General features: G+C 35.1%; 2 protein-coding genes across 2 annotated transcripts; both read left to right on the top strand.

The window, feature by feature from the left end:
* The first annotated feature begins 1,786 nt into the window (after positions 1-1,786).
* On the top strand, positions 1,787-2,743 carry LOC143391788 (olfactory receptor 5M5). Its single transcript, XM_076844540.2, has one exon. The coding sequence runs from the start codon at positions 1,787-1,789 to the stop codon at positions 2,741-2,743; it is 957 nt and encodes a 318-aa protein (XP_076700655.2).
* Positions 2,744-15,272: 12,529 nt separating this feature from the next.
* Positions 15,273-16,265, top strand: LOC143390483 (olfactory receptor 5M8-like). The gene has a single exon (XM_076842865.2). The coding sequence runs from the start codon at positions 15,273-15,275 to the stop codon at positions 16,263-16,265; it is 993 nt and encodes a 330-aa protein (XP_076698980.2).
* The last annotated feature ends 2,396 nt before the right edge of the window (positions 16,266-18,661 follow it).

The following is an 18,661-nucleotide window of genomic DNA, read 5'->3' as shown; positions in this document are numbered from 1 at the left end:
TTCATCCCCCCTACCATGAAGACACCAAGCAGCTCTTCAAAGACAAGCACTGTTGTGGGTTTTCTTTATTTTCTTAGAAAAACAGCTTGCATGTTTGATACTGTGTTTGATGCTGCTTCTGTACAAGTTTATCTCATCTAATGATAAGATTATGCAGCATTCTGAGAGCACCAGAGTCAAAATAACTAAGTCACATTCATGTATGTATGTGACTGCCTTTCTAGGAATAGTTTAACAGTGGAAGTACAGAGCTGGTGACATTGGTATTGCATGAAATTGTTGTTTGTAATCACAGAAGATCATGCCTACATACTTCTGTTCTCTGCGCTTGTTAAAGATAGGTTTAAAACTAAATTTAATTGCCAGTGCTATTTTTTGTAGAGTTTACATGAATTTAATGAATTCTGATACTTAAAATCTGTTAAGGTCTTATAACAGGGGCCATGTATTACCACATAGCAGAGATAATATTACATATTTGGAGCCTCTTTATACTGGAACCACACTCTGGTTCCCTTCATTCCCTCATATTGTGTCAATGGCTATCAGAGGCAACTAAGTTTTGATCCCTTACCTCTTATGAAATAACAAGGGATAACTTTGGGAATACAAAATGAAAATATATTATCTAAAATCCCAGGACAATAATTTTCAAATATTTTAAATTATAACTGATGTTATTTCATTATTTGAATTGGTAATATTATATGAATATGTAAATTCACTGTAACTAGTATCACCTGAAAACTCTGTACTAATAATAATTCTTTCTTCATTAGTTTTTATTTTATAATTCTGGACATTATAATAGTATAGTGAAGATGGTTGAATCATTTGCACATGCTTTTGGCAAAGTTTACAGTTAAATTTATACTCTATTAGCAGCATAAATTGGTCAAGGTTTTTTTTTTTTTTTTCCTTTGGTAGTTCTGGGCTGGAACCCAGGAACTTGTGAATGTGAGGCAAGCACTCTACCAACTGAGCTATATCCCCAGCCCCCAAGTTTTGCAATACTTCCAATACCCTTACATGTTTTCTGGGATACATCAGAAAAAAAAGGTAAATAGATGAACAAATGAAACTATGCTTTAATTTTTGGTGTCTTCTTTGCCCTTTTTCTATGTCTCATCATGCCATATTCATGCAAACTCATGTATCTAAAATTTTATCCCGTTGTTATTCAAATAGGCGTTTGATATTTTAAAATTTGGAATCTTACCTTGGTATATTTGCATATGAAAGTTGTGCTCCTAAGTCTAACAAATTTAGCACTAAATTCTCTATTCCAGAGAATTTCCTTCAAGAAAAGCTCTAATTCTGGGCTTATATAGATCATAGAGAATTAAATTCTCAAAAGTGAAAGATCATAGAGAATTAAATTCTCAAAAGTGAAGATTTTAAATATGCACACACTGTTGATTTTTTTCTACACAAATTGTACAGAAGCAGCATCAAGCACAAATTTTAGATCTCCGTGGTTTTATAAAGGGAAGCTGGAGGTTCAGTTTGATATTGTACAAACTTTAACTCATAAATCTCCCATTCACGTACACACTGGTGGCTCAGGAGACACTGTAGGGATCATCTGCACAATGTATACTCAGTTATTTGAGCCCAAGACCTTCTTAAGATAATCATCCCCTATGTTCTCAGACTCCCTCCAATAATATTTTGAGGGTTCATGAGAGAGGAAGAGTAGAAGAAAGGGAGAATAACTGGGAGAAAATAAACCTCTGAGAGACATCTTATTCACCACCTTCATTCATTTCAATCCACCCAAGTGAACATGTTGGTCTCTAAGAAAATGGTCAGAGGAAATTCCACCTTGGTGACAGAATTCATTCTCTTGGGACTGACGGATCGCCTAGAGCTTCAGCCCATCCTCTTTGTGTTGTTCCTGGCGATCTACCTGATCACTGTTGTGGGCAACCTTGGGATGGTGATGTTGATCAAAGTGGACTCCCGCCTACACACTCCCATGTACTACTTCCTTGCCAGTTTGTCCTGCCTGGACTTGTGCTATTCCACTAATGTGACTCCCAAGATGCTGGTGAACTTTTTATCAGAGAAGAAAACCATTTCCTATGCTGCCTGCTTAGTGCAGTGCTATTTTTTCATTGCCATGGTGATTACTGAATATTATATGCTAGCTGTGATGGCCTACGACAGGTACATGGCCATCTGTAACCCTTTGCTTTACAGCAGCAAGATGTCCAAAGGAGTCTGTGCTCGCCTGATTGCTGGTCCCTATATCTATGGGTTCCTTAGTGGCCTGATGGAAACCATGTGGACTTACCGCTTGACCTTCTGTGGCTCCAATATCATTAACCACTTCTATTGCGCAGATCCCCCCCTCATCCGGCTCTCCTGCTCTGACACATACATTAAGGAAACATCCATGTTTGTGGTAGCAGGGTTTAATCTCTCCAACTCCCTCCTCATTATCCTCATCTCCTACATCTTCATTCTCATGGCCATTCTGAGGATGCGTTCTGCCAAAGGCAGGCGCAAAGCCTTTTCTACCTGTGGGTCCCACCTGGTGGCAGTGACTGTGTTTTATGGGACCCTGTTCTGCATGTATGTTAGACCTCCCACGGACAAATCAGTTGAACAGTCCAAAATCATTGCTGTTTTCTACACTTTTGTCAGCCCTATGTTGAATCCCATCATTTATAGTCTGAGAAACAAGGATGTGAAACAAGCTTTTCGGAAACTCATCAGAAGAAATGTGCTCTCTAAATAAAGTCACCGAGTATCTTTCTTTCCATAATCAGAGATCTATTTGTAAGAACTGTATCCAAATTTAATAGAATTTATAGTAAAGCTGATTTTATTGCCATAATGAAAATATATAATCTATTTGCAAAACACAAAAGACTTATCATTTCCATGACATATAAGGCTAATGTTTGTGTGAACAGGGAGAAGGTGTACATTTAGATATGGAAAATGAATATTCTTCTTTTGTATACTTTTGTATCTACAATTTTATACATCATATTAAAAAATTATACTTTTTATAGAAAGACATCTAGAGTAAAACATTTCTTTCCCCCACCCTGATCTTCCAGTTTTACTTCCAGATTTACTACTATTAACAATTTCTTAAGTTTTCAGAAAAAAAAAATTGTACCAGGGATTGAACCCAGAGGTGCTTACACACTGAGACAAATCTCCAGCCCTTTTGATTTTTTATTTTGAGACAGGGTCTCGATAAATTGCTGAGGCTGGCTATTTTGATCCTCCTGTCTCAGCCTCCTGAGTCACTAGGATTACAGGCATGCACCACCATGATTGGCTTCCAGAAAATTTTTTTATATATATCTACAAAGAAATGTATGATTATATGTATACTTTTACACAAAATGGGTAAAACACATTGACTCTCATGAGCTGATTTTTAGTGGCTTATCATTCTATAATACTTACTGCATAGGGATTCAATCCTGTGTTTCAAAGGATTGTCCCCACATCTGCGGAGAACTACTCTGTTTCACCTCTGGGGAAACATTTTATACTAACACTTCATGTCCATTCTGAAATCAACTTATTTCTCTCACTTGGGAGGATAACTTTTAATAAGACACCTTCTTCTTTCTGCCACAACAGAATACTGGAATGATTTTCAAGACAGCTACTTTTTAGATATTAACTTTTTTGGCTCCTACAAGGGCACAGGACTGTCCTCAAACAATTGTGACTTCTGTAGAGCTTATCAGTGACATTTCTGGGGCCAGAATTCTCATGCCTGCCATCATCTCTCTTTTATTAATCATTTTTTTCTGGATGGATCTGAAATCTGTTATTTCTTACAGTTTAAATTTTACTTACAGTTGTTCTTTTCTACCATTACTTATTTATGGATCTAATTTTAGAGTGAAACATGTTGACTTGTTTGCAAGTATTTTAATGCTAAATGAAACAATAACAAGTTGCTATTTTAAAAGATGTAAAATCCTAGTAAATGTGAAGTCACTTATTATTAGCAAAGTTTACAAAATTTTAAAGTACCTCTATAAATCACACATTGCTTCCTGTACCAAGGAGTTTTTCAAGAGCTTCAGAATGGTACATTTATGTAGGGGTTGTGAAAGTGCAAAGAGCAATCAACATTAATCTGTTATATGGTCTAATGTAATAATGCAAAAGTACTGATGCACTCGAAGCAAAAGCAATTGAGTCTGAATGAATAAAAGTTCAGTGATTGTGCAAGATACACAACATATGCATCCTTTATGTACTCTCCCCAGCCCACCCAGCTGCTACACAAGGTTACTTCAGACCTGGAAAAACATCTGTCAGAACCAATTTGTGTTCACATCTATGCACCTGTCTTTCAATGAAAAAGGAAAAGCCACAGACTGTAAACGGTCAACGTCTCAAATATAAATATTTTTTCTCAGTTTTCTTTGTATCTTAGAGTGGATTTCTGCTCAGTACTTTCCACCAGGTAACATTTTCCAATTCATTCATTCTATTTTACTCCATACAATTATTGTAACTAGATATTGTTACACAATGTCTTCATATGGAAACTTGAATTGCCCACAGATTCTATAAAACACACATATTAAACAAAGAACAGTTTTTCAGTTGGTATACTTAATTAATAGTTTGTGGAATTCCACTTCAACATACACTTGGATGTATCACTACCTCACTCCACACATATATTTAGTTTTGCAAACCCACCCCCTTTATTATTCCAATTTATTTTTTCTAATTTCAGTCTTTATGCTTCTATCTTTACAGCCTAACTTGGAACCAAATAAAAGGACAATGAAGATTTCATGTAAAATAATAAACAAATCTTCATTGTCAAAATCAGCTCTGTTCCCCCATTTTTGGAGATTTAAAACAGCATCTTTGGATGGACCAACAAAAGAGTTCAAGGAACTATATTATTAGTCATACGTCAACAGTAAATTCAGAAATACAAGTGACCATAAATCATTGTTATTTAGGGATGACTCTAGCAATCTGAAACCGTAAAGATGCCCAGATACACACAAGTTTAAGATAAATGAAGAATTATACTAGGTGACTTCATGAATTGACAGGCTGGCTGGAATCACATTGTCAACCTGTTAATACTGTCTATTTTATAGTCCATCTTATAGTGTGTAGGACATAGAATAAGTATATGCTCAGCTACTGGATACTTTATTTATTGAGAAAATTTGGAAATATGATAAAAAATATAGAAGAAAATAGAGAATATTTACTGTACTTCCTAAGAAATAATTATCAGAAGATATTTTATATTTCCCCCCTACTTTATTAAAAGTGTCATACTTTAGTATTTCTTTAGTAAAAATATACATATGTATTAAAATTGTTTTATAGATTTGAAATTTTACAATCCTGACATTTCTTACATCAGATATTTTTATTGATATATATATATATATATATATATATATATATATATCTATCAAACATCTGTTAGAATTCTATAAAACGCACATATATGTATCATATATATATATATATCATGTGTATATATGATGTATATAATATATATCATGTGATATATTATATATGTAATAGATATATATATATATATATCAATAATAAGACACTCACATGCACACAAAAAAGAGAAAGAGTAACAATTTTTACCAAAGGTTAAACATTGTTTTAACATATGTTGTTTTGTTTGCCTGTAAATATCGTGGGGTCAGTGTTGTAAACTGTATTTTAAAGATGAGGAACTAAAGACTCATAATCTCATTATTATCTTAAAATCACATAGGTCTGAATGCAAGTTCAAATCTGTCTAACATTAAAGTTTATACCCATATCGCCTTGTAAAATTCTTACTATACTCGTAATTGAACCAATGAACTACATTTCCAGCTCTTCTTATATTTTATTTTGAGATAGGTTCTCATTAAAGTTGTGGCCAAGTGGTCCTCCTGCCCTAGTGTGGAGTAGCTAGAATTACAAGTGTGTATATTATGCTCTGTGGCCTATTTTCATAATATTCTTTTCCCAACTATTCTTCATTTAAGGAAAAAGTCATGAAATGAGTACTACAATCATTTTCTGTCTTTCAAAAGCATTCATTTTTAATTTTATTTTTTCTTTGCACCTGGTTTTGCACCTGGGATTGAACTCACACAATCACTGAGCCATCTCTAGCCCTATTTTGTATTTCCATTTAGAGATGAGGTCTCACTGAGTTGCTTAGCACCTTGCTGTTGCTGGGGCTGCCTTTGTCAAACGTATTCTTGATCAAATTTGATACATACATGCACACTAAATAACATGATCTACTACAAGGAAACATCTTTCTTTATAATGTGTAGACAAACTCAAGTTGTTCAATAAAGTGAGTTTGTGGTCAGGTCTTGAATCCATCATTTTTCTATTAAATTAATAGGTAAAGTCATGGAATCAAACTTAGTTGGCACATTACTCAACTTCTCCCTCAATCTCTTCCTCTTGGAAATGTACATTATTTTCTCTTAGGGATGCATCGTAGAAAATCTATGGATTGATACTTATAAAGCACTTGAGACAACACAGTATTTACTCAATAAAAGTTAGCTTCTTATTTACCATTACTAAAATTTTATTTCACCTCTTTTATTCCTTCTACATTTTCCTTTATTGCAGCTATTTTTCCTCAGATATAATGGATGTCTGTGTCCTCTATGACATTGTAAATGCCACAAGGTCAGAAAAGATGCTTTGGGAGTAATTCCTTTCTGTTGCTTAGCCTGGTACATAGTTTGTGCTACCTAAAAAAATAATAGATGCATAGATACCTTAAAATCAAGATATTAATATTACTTTTATAAGGTGATGATATGTTTCTGCAAAACGTGAAACATTGAGGGAATCTCAAATGAATAAATTAAATATGCATAATTAATATATAATCAGTCTGCTTTTATTTTCTTTCAACAGAAGAATTCATCTGGAAATGTTTAGAATAAACCAGACTCGAGAGAAGGAATTTAGCTTCCTGAGGTTGACCACTTGTCCAGAGTTGCACCCTGCCTTCTCTGTCTTATTTTTTGCATTATGCAGTCTTGTTGTTGTGGAAGACTTGGGCACACATCTGGAGACCACATCGTCAGTCTGTCTCCTCACCCATCGGTCAACATCACAAATTCTGACTAGCTTTTTATTTGAGAAGTTCTTTTTCATAGTCAGTTTATGTCAACACTATAACATGATTGCATTCCTGTCAACTTGGTGTTTTGTCCCTGCGGGCATCTGTGGCAATCACCTTCGCGCGGTCATCTGCCTTCCATGCAATTACAACACCGATTCCAGAGTCTTCCATACATATGTGGCTGCTGTTGCTAGTATGTGTGGTTTCACATACACTTGTTTAGCATCATAGTCGCCTTCTTCAGCAATGATATCAGAGGCCTTCACTGTGTTTTTACAGGTTGCCTCTACTCAGATTAAAAAAAAAAAAAAAGTATTTTACTATAATACATGTTGGACCTCAAGAATATTCCTTAGGAGTGTATAGAACTCCCAAATTTACATTTTACCAACAAATTTGGAATCTTTCTATTTTGTAAATTAGCAAAATCTTTCTCTTTTTTCCTGTTTTTTTTTTTAAATTCTATCTTATAACTATGATGTGGTAATAGCATCTCATGGAAGGAATCAGTAGTAAACTAAAATACTATCTGCTGTGTAGGTTTGTGACTCTTCCTCTGAACCATCAAATAAAAGAAAGGAAGAATGCAATTCTGGAAAAAAAATGAGAGAGAGAGTTAATTTTATGTGTGAACTTCACTGGGCTAACGGTTTCCTAGATGGTTGGCAAAACATTATTTTGGGTGTGTCTATGAATATTTTTCTGGAGGAAATTGTAAGATTAGTTGGTAGACCTGAAGAAGATCTTTCTCATCATGTGTGTTGGTCTAATCCAGTCTGTTGAGGGACTGCTGGGAACAAAAAGACAAAGGAATGTCAAGTTTTCATTCTGTTTGATCTGAAGCAACCATATTCTATCTTCAGAAGTTGTTTATTCTGGTTCTTAAATCTTAAGATTGCATCAGAATTTACACAGTCAGTTGTCCTAAGTCCCAGGTCTTCAGACTCAGACTGAACCATGCCATGGGCTTTCATGGTTGTCGAGTTTTTAGATGGAAAATCATTGAATTTCTTGGCCTTTATAATTACATAAGCCAATTCCACATGCATATAGAACATATATGTAAACACACATGCACACACATGCATACAAATATTTATATATATATATATATTAGTTTCTGAGTATATATATGAAGATATACATGTATATATGTATTATATGCATGTATTTCATATATGCATGCATATGTATACACATGTATATATGTATATATATGCATACATATATAAATGTATACATACATATGTACACACATGTATATATTTATATATATATGTTTACATTTATATACATATACATATATACAAGTGTATACATATACATATACACAGGTATATATGTATATATATGAAATACATGCATATTATACATATATACATGTCCATTGCTCTTATTGGTTCTGTATCTCTCTTATTGGTTCTGTATCTCTCAATAAATGCCAATGATTTTGGAATAAAGGGAGTAGTTTAGAGGAACAGAATTTTAAAAATGAATTTCCTGAATAGTTCATGCCATTGTACTAAACTGTCTGGTTTAGATTCTTCTAATCAACCACTTCTAAACTTCTAATCAATTCTTCTATCCAACCATTAAAGTGCAAGGAGGTAAGCTGGTCTGTATATCATGATTTTGAACACTTTTGGGGAAAAAAGAGAATACAATAACATTGAGTTTTTACTCCCGATTTCACTTCACAATGTGGAGATAGAATAAGATGAGCTTAGTATTTTGAGCTCCGGTCAAACCTAAGAGTTTTTATGTGTGCCCTGAAGGAGTGCCTCCATTTCCATATTTACATAAATACTGAGTAGGATCTTATCAATTAGGATGGGGATAAATTGTGGAAAGAACTTGATAAGCTGGGAACATTCAGATTCTAAATTCCAATGATTTTTCTTTGCCAGTAGAAGAGGGGTCCTACCCCTGATGACAGCAGCTACCCCATTCCCAGTAGAACTGGTGTCACCGTCTCCAACAGAAGCCTTCTTCTCAGCTCCAATGGCAATTACCCATCTACCACCAGTGGCAGTGGTATCCCCAACCCAATAGTCGCAGTTTCTCTCACCATGTGATCTTGGTCTTTCTACCTTTGTATGCAAAGGATTATTCTGTAATGCCTTTTCTGAGGAAAGAGCAGTCTCTTGCCAAATAATAAAATGATGATCAGCCTCAAGACCCTTTTGCCACTCCTTTATGTTTCTGAATCAATAACTAGACTCAGGTCACAGAAAGTCCCTGAAGGTGAGGTTCATAGTGTGACACATGAGGAGGTGAGTTATACCCCAAAGAACTACATGTGTTTTCCAATTTATATAATTTATACAAAATTATAAATCTATAAAACATATGTGAAAATGGATCTTAAGGATGTGGGATAATGGAAGGAACAAACAGTAGGATCAGAATGAATTTATTGATAAAGGCCTTCTAAGCATAGAACATGAATTTAATGTTGCAGCTTGGAGAGTTAGGAGAGGTGGTAAGTGTTTTGCATTTCTGTGACTAAAACAGCTGAAAATAACAACATAGAGGAAGAAAAAAATATTTTGGCCTATAGTTTCTGAAGTTGAGTCCATAGTTGATTCACTTTATTGTTCTGGATCCAGTGGGAGGCAAAACATCATAGGTGGAAAGGCATGGTGGAGGTAAGTTGTTCAATTCACGGCAGCCCAGGAAACGGAGAGGAGATAGGAAGAAGATACATTTCAGACTGTACCCTTTTTGACCTACCGTCCCAGCATGCTTTGCTTGCCGATAATTACCACCTAGAAGTTCTTTCAAATTATCAACCCATCAAACCAATTAATCCACTGATAAACTTGTACCTTTCATAAACTGATCATTTCACCTCTACACATTCTTATACTGCCTAATGCAGAAACAGTTTTTTAGCTCCAAACCATAACACTGCAACTTTTTTGGATTGATTGACTAAAATGTGGGTGAAAAATGACCCATTGTGCATGAATTGTAAATGCCTGATGTCCTTTGATTTATCATCAAAAAAGGGATTTTAGGGCTTAGTGAGATTGGAGTTCTAGAATGGAGTTGCTTCACCAATGCTTTGAGACGTAAACTCCTGCGTGGAGTCCCATCATCCTTTAAGTGTCCCATGATTGATCTTCTCTATAGATTAAACTTTAGAGTGAGAAAAAAGTCACTTAATTAGAAAACATCAGTGTAATAATAGCAAAGCAATAGGATGTGGCAAGGGGCAAAGTGACAGCAGGCAATATCCAAGGCAGCCTGGGCGTGGTGACTGTAACGGGAAACAGCCAAAGCAGAAATTATAATGCTCTGAACTATTCAGGACAATGGTGCTGGCTGTTTAGCCATGGTGTTCCTAGAAAAGAAACACAAGAGAGTCACAAATTCTTACTTAATTTGTGAAGGCAGAAAACTTTTAGGTCTGTTGAATAAAGGACTAACTTGAATCTTAAAAACTGATTCTCTTCTCTTTAATCAGTTTCCAGAGTTAAATCAGTTCACTGACACAAACCCTTCGAATGAAGTGGAGGTCTCCACAGAGTCCTAAGATCCTTTTACTGGGCTACCATGTATTGGGAAAAGGAAATAATGAAATTTGAGAGGGAGGATTTGGGTACTGGATCTCAACTAACCCCAATTCCAGGAGACCCAGATATCACCATAGTCCTCTAGTTTAGAGCTTATGGAAGGCAGGTGACCAGTGGAGATTCAGTTTATATCCATCTTAGGGTGGACCCATCCTGCCCCAACTTTGTAATGCAGAATTAGAACAGACATTCTTTACAGCCGGCAGAATCTCCACATTGGTTTTCTGACTTGTGAAACTAGGGTAAAAGAAACAGTTGAAGTATTTTCTAAAATATTTTGTATACACATAAGGAAAAAAAAAATTCTCATTAAGACTTTCAGGATAATTCTCCCAGGAAAGGACACAACTGAGGTAAATCTCCTTCCCAGGCCATTTTTTTTATTCTTATCCAAGATTTCTAGCTCTCTGCTATCCCTGAGTAGAGTTTCACTAAGCTCTCAGGGTAAAACCACATATTGTTATCTCCCAATCTCCTGCATACAGTCACTAGATATGGGTTTGGTTTTGAATTAGAAACAACCAAGGATCAACTACAGTACACACTCATATTTTAAAGATGAAGAGACTTGCGTGAAATTAATGGAATAGACTACAAGAACAGAATTACTCAGTGGAACAAAAACCACTTTGGTTTTCTTGTTTCTCTCTCCTCCTATATACTATGATGAATGTATCTTACATTGGTTTCATGTGCCTGGAAAGCATAAGCATTTCTTATTTATTTTGGTGAATATTTAATCATAAAACCTGATAAATTAACAACAAGAAAAGACAACTTAGTGATTAAAGATAGATTTGTAGTCATATCTGTTTTCTTTTCTCAGCCAGTTCACTTAATATCTTATTCAAATTTTGAAAAAATTGATTATCTTCAATAAGACTCAAGTCCTTCAATATAGAAGGCTTTAAAATATTTATCTCAGATTTTTGATGTTCCCAATAACATTAGTCTTAAAAAATGCTGAATATATTATTTATGAAAATTAATTACTTTATTAATCAGATATATTAAAAACACCTTACCATTAAGAAATTTCATAACTATCTATACAAGGTAGATCCTGGCCTAGGGAAATAAGGAATTAAAGAAATTATCTTTATTGCCTTGTATTTTATATTTCTTCTATTGCATTCATTTTCTTTTGGATTTTTGTTAAAGAAAAAAGCATTAAATAAGAAAAAAGAAATCTAGAATATCCCACAACTGTTGATTTGAAATGAATGTTGCCTCTCTCCAATGATACTACATAGTGGGAAATGCTCAGGTTATACTGGGGACCAAGTGAAATGGGTAACATTTTTCTTTGTTTGTTTTTGAATGCAGCCCTTGCTGTTGAGTATTTGAGATAGTGAGGTACAACAGTGTTCTGTAATGCAGAGCAAGCAATAAGTTAAGTTCATTACCAAGGGAGTTGGAGAAGACAGAAGAGATGCTGAAGTCATTCCTAACTCCCATGGTGAAAGTCCCTGAGGTATCTTCAGGGAACTTTTAATTGGTGGAATTGATGACTTCTTTTTGAAAAAAAAAAAAAATTTGAAATGCAATAGGGAAAAGAAATCAACCTCATAAATACAAGTAAATATCCCTCATTCATTCTTGAAGGCCTTTTGGCTTTCTTTACATCTTTATAGGTAGAGGGCTATTTGCTCTGTTAGTAACTAGCCAAAGTGTCCTTATTTAAACATGGAATCTAAACACTTATTTGATAGTAATGAGTGCTTGCTTAGAAAGAGTTAGATGACAGCAAAGAAAGGAGGAGTGTTTTTTATCTTTGTGGTACCGATGCACAGAATCCGAAAATTTGTGCTTGAGATTAAACTGAAATTTCCTGTGATGGCTTTATGTACTTCTCATGATGTCAGATGTTCACCTACATTATAGCTTTTAAATGTCAAAGAAAATCCCTGCAATAAGAGTTTATGGTGAGAAAAACTACAGTTCATAAAAGTTAGGTGAGTTGTCTACAAAATGTAGAGATAATATGCACCATAGTTGTGTTTTTTGAAGTCAAAACTGTCAACTTCCCAGTAACTTTGAATTGATTTTCTGAGATAAATGTAAGTGCTGAGGTTGCTAAAAATGTTTTAGGACAAAATTATTTTCATGGTTATGAACAGCACCAAAAGAGCTTAATAGACCTTTTCCAAGGAAGGGGATGCATTTGTACATATATGAACTCATATTTACATGTGCGGTATATATATGTGTGTGTACACAGACAATATATGAAATCCGGGAGAATTTTCTCCTATGGACAAGGGCAAAATAGATAGAAGAAGATTGAGAGGGAGTGGGGATAAAAGGGAGAAGAGAAGGATGGGGGAAGAGAGGTAGAGAGGGAGGGAGAGAGGAAGAAGTGGGGAGAGGTGTGTCTATAATCTTTGTAAAGATGATCATTTCTATTATATGAAAAGCTTTTTAGTTTTGGAAAACAGCTAAATCTGCACACAAGGCTAAAATGGACTTATAGCTGAACTTGAGATTAGAAGTTGGTAAAATGTGGAAGGCTTAGAATGATATGGTGAAAGAAAATAGAAAATTGTTAGAGTTGTTTCAGGAGAGAAATGTGGAGGTAAGAAATTGGAGAGGAAGAGAAACAAGAGAGGTATTATGAAGGTGGAGATTCAATGCTATAAAATTGCCAGAGAAAAATCTTGTGTGGTAGCGTGCAGGAGGAGAATGAAAGGAGTACACTGGTCTATTGTTTCAATTTCAATTATTTTATTTTCTTGCAAGTAATATCTATCTTTCCCCTGTTTTCCATAAAGTTGTACTATTATATGTGTCTGTGTATTTGTGAACATTCTGGATTTCTAAATATCCTGAAATGGATAGAAAAGTTTCAGGCAATTTAAAAAGAGACTTACCTCAGGATTATTGAAGCATTATCATGACACTTTTTAAGGCATGCTATACTCCTTGGGCATAATAACTGAGGGGTTAATTAGATTCAAACTAATAATCACTTCATATCATTATTTTAGAGGCAGTCAGCCTTTGAGTACTCTTGAGTGCTGATCCTAAGGTGTTTGTGTTGTTTGGATAGGAGATTCAGTTTTTGTGGACCAAAATGAAATAAGAAGATGTTGAAAAAAGTTAGAAATGTATTTTTCCTTTATACAAAATTCTGAGCTAGTATGTTAGTTCAGTTCCCCCAAGAGTTTAGAAGCTCCAACCTACTCAGTCTTGTTTTTCTGCCCTTTATAAAGATTTGTTTTCAGCCATATGATCCAGCATGGTTTGGCACAATATCTCCATCACATCCAGGGAAGCAGAAACTGGGAAAGTGGACAAGCCTATCTCATACAGAAGTAGATAAAATTTGCAACTCTCTCTCTCATCACATTCTCTTGCCCAGAATCTTCCCTTTGACTATAGCAAATCTAGTTTAGAATAAGAAAAGAAAAAGGAAATTATTGCCATTTTTGTTGATGTTGCTGCTGTTATTATTCTTTCTTGCTTTGCTTTCTTTCTCTTTTTCTTTCCCTTTCCCTCCCTCCCTCCCTCCCTCCCTCCCTCCCTTCCTTCCTTCATTTCTTTTTCCCTTCTTTCTCTTTCTCTCTCTCTCTCTCTCTCTCTCTCTCTCTCTCTCTCTCTCTCTCTCTCTCTCTCCTACAGCAACCAGCTTGGCTCTGAGGAGCAAACATGAGTATGGCTATTGGGGAAGAGCTGGCTTCCAGCCAATACTCTGTCAAACCCTGGTCTCTGGATTGGATCATTATTTTGCTAGTCTAATTCAGTTCTCAGAACTGTAGACTAACAGGAAAAACTAAGTATTTCTATTCCCTTATTCAGGTCTGATACTCGGAAAAATTAGCTTTTCTAAAGTTTATTAAATTAAATGGAAGAATGTTAGAAGACATTCCAAAGCTTTTCTTTAGTATATGTAATTGCATGTTTTTTCAAGTGTTTCTATTTCTTCCATGTTTTCCCCTCAAGGTAGTAAGTAATCTCATTCTAAAATAGGACATCCTGATTTTTTTTTTTGTTATCTTATAAGGAATGAATTAAGATTTATCTTTATTACTTGGTATCCGTGTTAAAAAAAAAAAAAAAAAAACCTAAGAGATTTTATTTGGCATGGTATAGTGGAAATAAATGTTATTAAGAAAAGAACTTCTGGTACAATTTTCTCTTGCTAGTTAAGTAATCTGGAAAATTCACTGAGATAAAAGACGAGTATTCATTTGGTTATTCACACTGAGTGGTAAAATCTGAAAACTAAATGGCTGACACATAGAAACAGAGATGGTTAAGAAGATTAGTTCCACACTAAGAACATTAGTAGAAAAAGAGAAATGAGAGACCAATTAGAAGAGAAAAAGACCTGAAGTCAAAGTGATTGGTATCCAGTAGCCAGGATTTTTACGAATGTTTAATTCGATTCTATTTTAATTAAGCCACCCATTCTAGTGTCTCCTGAGACAAAACACAGTCATAGAAAAATTAAAACATGTAGAAAAGGAAAAAAAAAAAAACAAAACATTTCTAAGACTTAGGGGCGTTGGCACTCTTTAAAAGAACTTCTGGTACTGATCTAAAGTTCTCATTTCTCACTGAAGGGAATGATGAGAAACTTGACCTCAGTGTCTGAGTTCATTCTCCTGGGACTCACCGGCCGCTTGGAATTGCAGATTCTCTTCTTTGTGCTGTTTCTGGCCATTTACGTGGTCACAGTGGCAGGGAACTTGGGCATGATTGTACTGATCCGGGTCAATGTCCGGCTTCACACGCCCATGTACTTCTTCCTGAGTCACTTATCCCTGGTGGATCTGTGCTTCTCTTCCAATGTGACACCAAAGATGCTGGAAATTTTTCTTTCGGAGAAGAAAACCATTTCCTATCCTGCTTGTCTGGTACAATGCTACTTTTTTATTGCCTTGGTTCACGTTGAGATCTATATCCTGGCTGTGATGGCCTTTGATCGGTACATGGCCATATGCAACCCTCTGCTTTATGTCAGCAAAATGTCCAAGAATGTGTGCCTGGCCCTAGTCCTGGTGCCTTATGTGTACGGAGCACTCACAGGCCTGATGGAGACCATGTGGACCTACCAGCTGTCCTTCTGTGGCCCCAATGAAATCGATCACTTCTACTGTGCTGACCCCCCACTGATTAAGCTGGCCTGTTCAGACACCTACAACAAAGAAACATCAATGCTTGTTGTGGCTGGGTGCAATCTTTCCTTTTCTCTGCTCATCATTATTTTTTCCTACCTTTATATTTTTCCTGCTATCCTGAGAATTGGCTCCACAGAAGGAAAGCACAAAGCTTTCTCCACCTGTGGTTCCCATCTGACAGCTGTCATCATATTCTATGCGACACTTTTTTTCATGTACCTCAGACCCCCTTCCAAGGAGTCTGTGGAACAGGGAAAAATGGTGGCTGTGTTTTACACCACAATAATCCCCATGTTAAATCCCATGATTTACAGCCTTAGAAATAAAGAGGTGAAAGAAGCATTAGCCAAAGAGCTGTCAAAGAGAAAAAACATTTTCCTAAAGAAAAATTCACATTTCTTTTTTCTCAATGACTTTTTTAGATTTTTGTTTTCTTAAGTCACAGGACAGAATTGATGGCAAAGTTTGATGGCAAAAATTGTATGTATAATTGTGTGTATATACATACACACACATATACATATATGATACATGAATGGAGAACACGGCAGTGTTTCAAACTTCAATTCTTTTCTAAAATAAAAACACATGGAATAAAGTTTGGTTACACACTTTACCTACTTATACTTGGCATTCATCTTGCACCAGTTATTTCAAGTTCCCTGCCTTTGTGCACAGGACAGCTTTGTGACTCTAGCCCCACGGATTAACCAGGATCATGTGACTATTTCTGGAAAATGATTTAGATTAGAATTCACGTGTCACCTCTCACTTGAGTGTGTGTTTGTGAGCACACTCTACAGAATGTCTTTTCTTCTGCTTTATGGTGAGCTGCAAAATTTAAGACAGTGGTTGAGCAGTCAGAAGACATAAACAAATTCTCAGTCAGCTCATAATGGAAATGTATCATGTTGGTGGTTAACACCAGCATAGAATATGCTACTTTGCTGCATGCAATATTACTTAGATAAAATTGTAGCACATTGAAGTGTATATCATGAAAATTTAGAGGTCTAAAAATTACATTTGTGATGTTTTGCTTTATTTTAGTATTTTTTGTGATTTTACATAAATGTGTGTATTTAGTTCAAATTACATATTTTTTAAATGAATAGTAAATAGTCATGTGTATAGTTTTAAATATCAAATCATATTACATGGCTTATCAAAATTCCTGTTTCAATTATATCCTATTCTTTATTCCATATACATAATAGCTTTTTATCATTTCCTTTGGGAATTAGCCCACCTTTAGTTATGTACTTGTTTTTTATTTTATTTTTTTAAACTGGAATTTGAAACCAGGGTGCTGAACTGTTAAGCAACCTTCTCAGCCTTTTTTTTTTTTTTTTTTTTTTAAAGACAGGATCTCACTACATTGCTTACAGCCTCGCTAAATTGCTGAGCCTAGCTTTGAAGTTACAATCATCCTGCGTCAGCCTTCTGAGCTGCTAGGATTACAGGTGTGCACCACTGAACCCAGCTGATTTGTTGGCATTTTAAAAAATAATGGTGAAGTATTAGCATTTTTTCAATAATCCTGTATACCTGCCTCATATCCACCACTTCTGTTTCTTTATCTTTATGATACAGTCATATTGGAATTTTAGTTTAAGTCAGTATTTATTGCTAAAATTACTATGGATATGTCATTAGTAACATCTGAAAAATAATCCAGTTAATACTAGAAATATTAGCATGATTAATACTAGTGCTTGTCATTCATATTATGAGTAATACTCTGATTGTCATTCTCTTCCTGCACAACTTGATTTTTATAGAGTTAAAAATTGTGTCTCCTTTTGCTTTTCCGTTGGTACCTTACCTCTAAATTCCAATAAACTATGATGCTCTACCTGTAAATTCAAATGAAATGGGTACTCTATATAATTTCCACACTTCCCCACAGAAGTTCTCTTTGTTCCTGTGAAGAATCTGCTGTTTGCAGAGCTGTTTACATGGAGATAGTTTTTCCTATTACAGGTCTTTCAATCATTTGATCCATGTGGATTATAGGGAAATTCCATGCAAATTGGAAATCAGGAATAAACAAGACACACATGAAAATACATTTATTACATTTTAGAATATGGAAGTCAGCCAGACAGATACCTAAATAAATCAACAGTAAAACATTTCCAGCAGGACGCTCACTCCAGTACAAGCAAGTTACTTTCCATGACTCTTATCTACCCCCCATTTTATTCATCATCATAGTATGTGGGATTCCAGCGTGAACTCAAGAAAATTACAACATTCCCTGAGGATATTGGCAAATGATCAAGATGGCTAATGTTATTTCAGTGAAAAGCAACTGTTCACCTTAAGTTTCTTACTTAGCTACTCCACTGATTGGTGTTATCCCTTAAAGTGTCCTAACAACAAAGGCAAAACACAACCATAATCTGTGCAGAGGAGAGGACTTGTTTTCATGACTATTATCATAACAAGGTGTTTCTTAAATACAAAACAAGTTGGTGCAAAGAAGTTCACACCAAAGAATGAAGAAAGAGTTATAATTAGTTTACTTGTCTAATCTGAGCATCACATTATACAAACTTCTAAAGATTATATGTAGAAGTCTCACTTTTGGGAGGTCTTAGGTTAAATTCTTCCAAGGGTAAGAGAAGCAGAAGGTGGCAGAGGGGTTGTGTTAGCTATTCTAAAGTACCAAGTCTGATGTTTCTCAATTGTCTAGACCTGTCTTATCAAAGTTTATGGAATGGATAAAGGCAATAGTCTATATGTGATAATGATCACCATTTTGTTATACTGATACAAATCAATAGTAGGTTCATTAATTTAATAAGTAAGTCTTTGGGTTGAAAACAATT

The sequence above is a fragment of the Callospermophilus lateralis genome, chromosome 2, assembly GCF_048772815.1.
Source record: "Callospermophilus lateralis isolate mCalLat2 chromosome 2, mCalLat2.hap1, whole genome shotgun sequence".
Lineage (NCBI taxonomy): Eukaryota > Metazoa > Chordata > Mammalia > Rodentia > Sciuridae > Callospermophilus > Callospermophilus lateralis.
Note: the sequence above shows the minus strand (reverse complement) of the source record. Positions and strands in the feature narration are given on the sequence as shown.

Excerpts from the sequence above, each read along its gene's own strand:
- LOC143390483 (XM_076842865.2), top strand. The coding sequence starts at position 15,273 with ATGATGAGAAACTTGACCTCAGTGTCTGAGTTCATTCTCCTGGGACTC.
- LOC143391788 (XM_076844540.2), top strand. The coding sequence starts at position 1,787 with ATGTTGGTCTCTAAGAAAATGGTCAGAGGAAATTCCACCTTGGTGACA.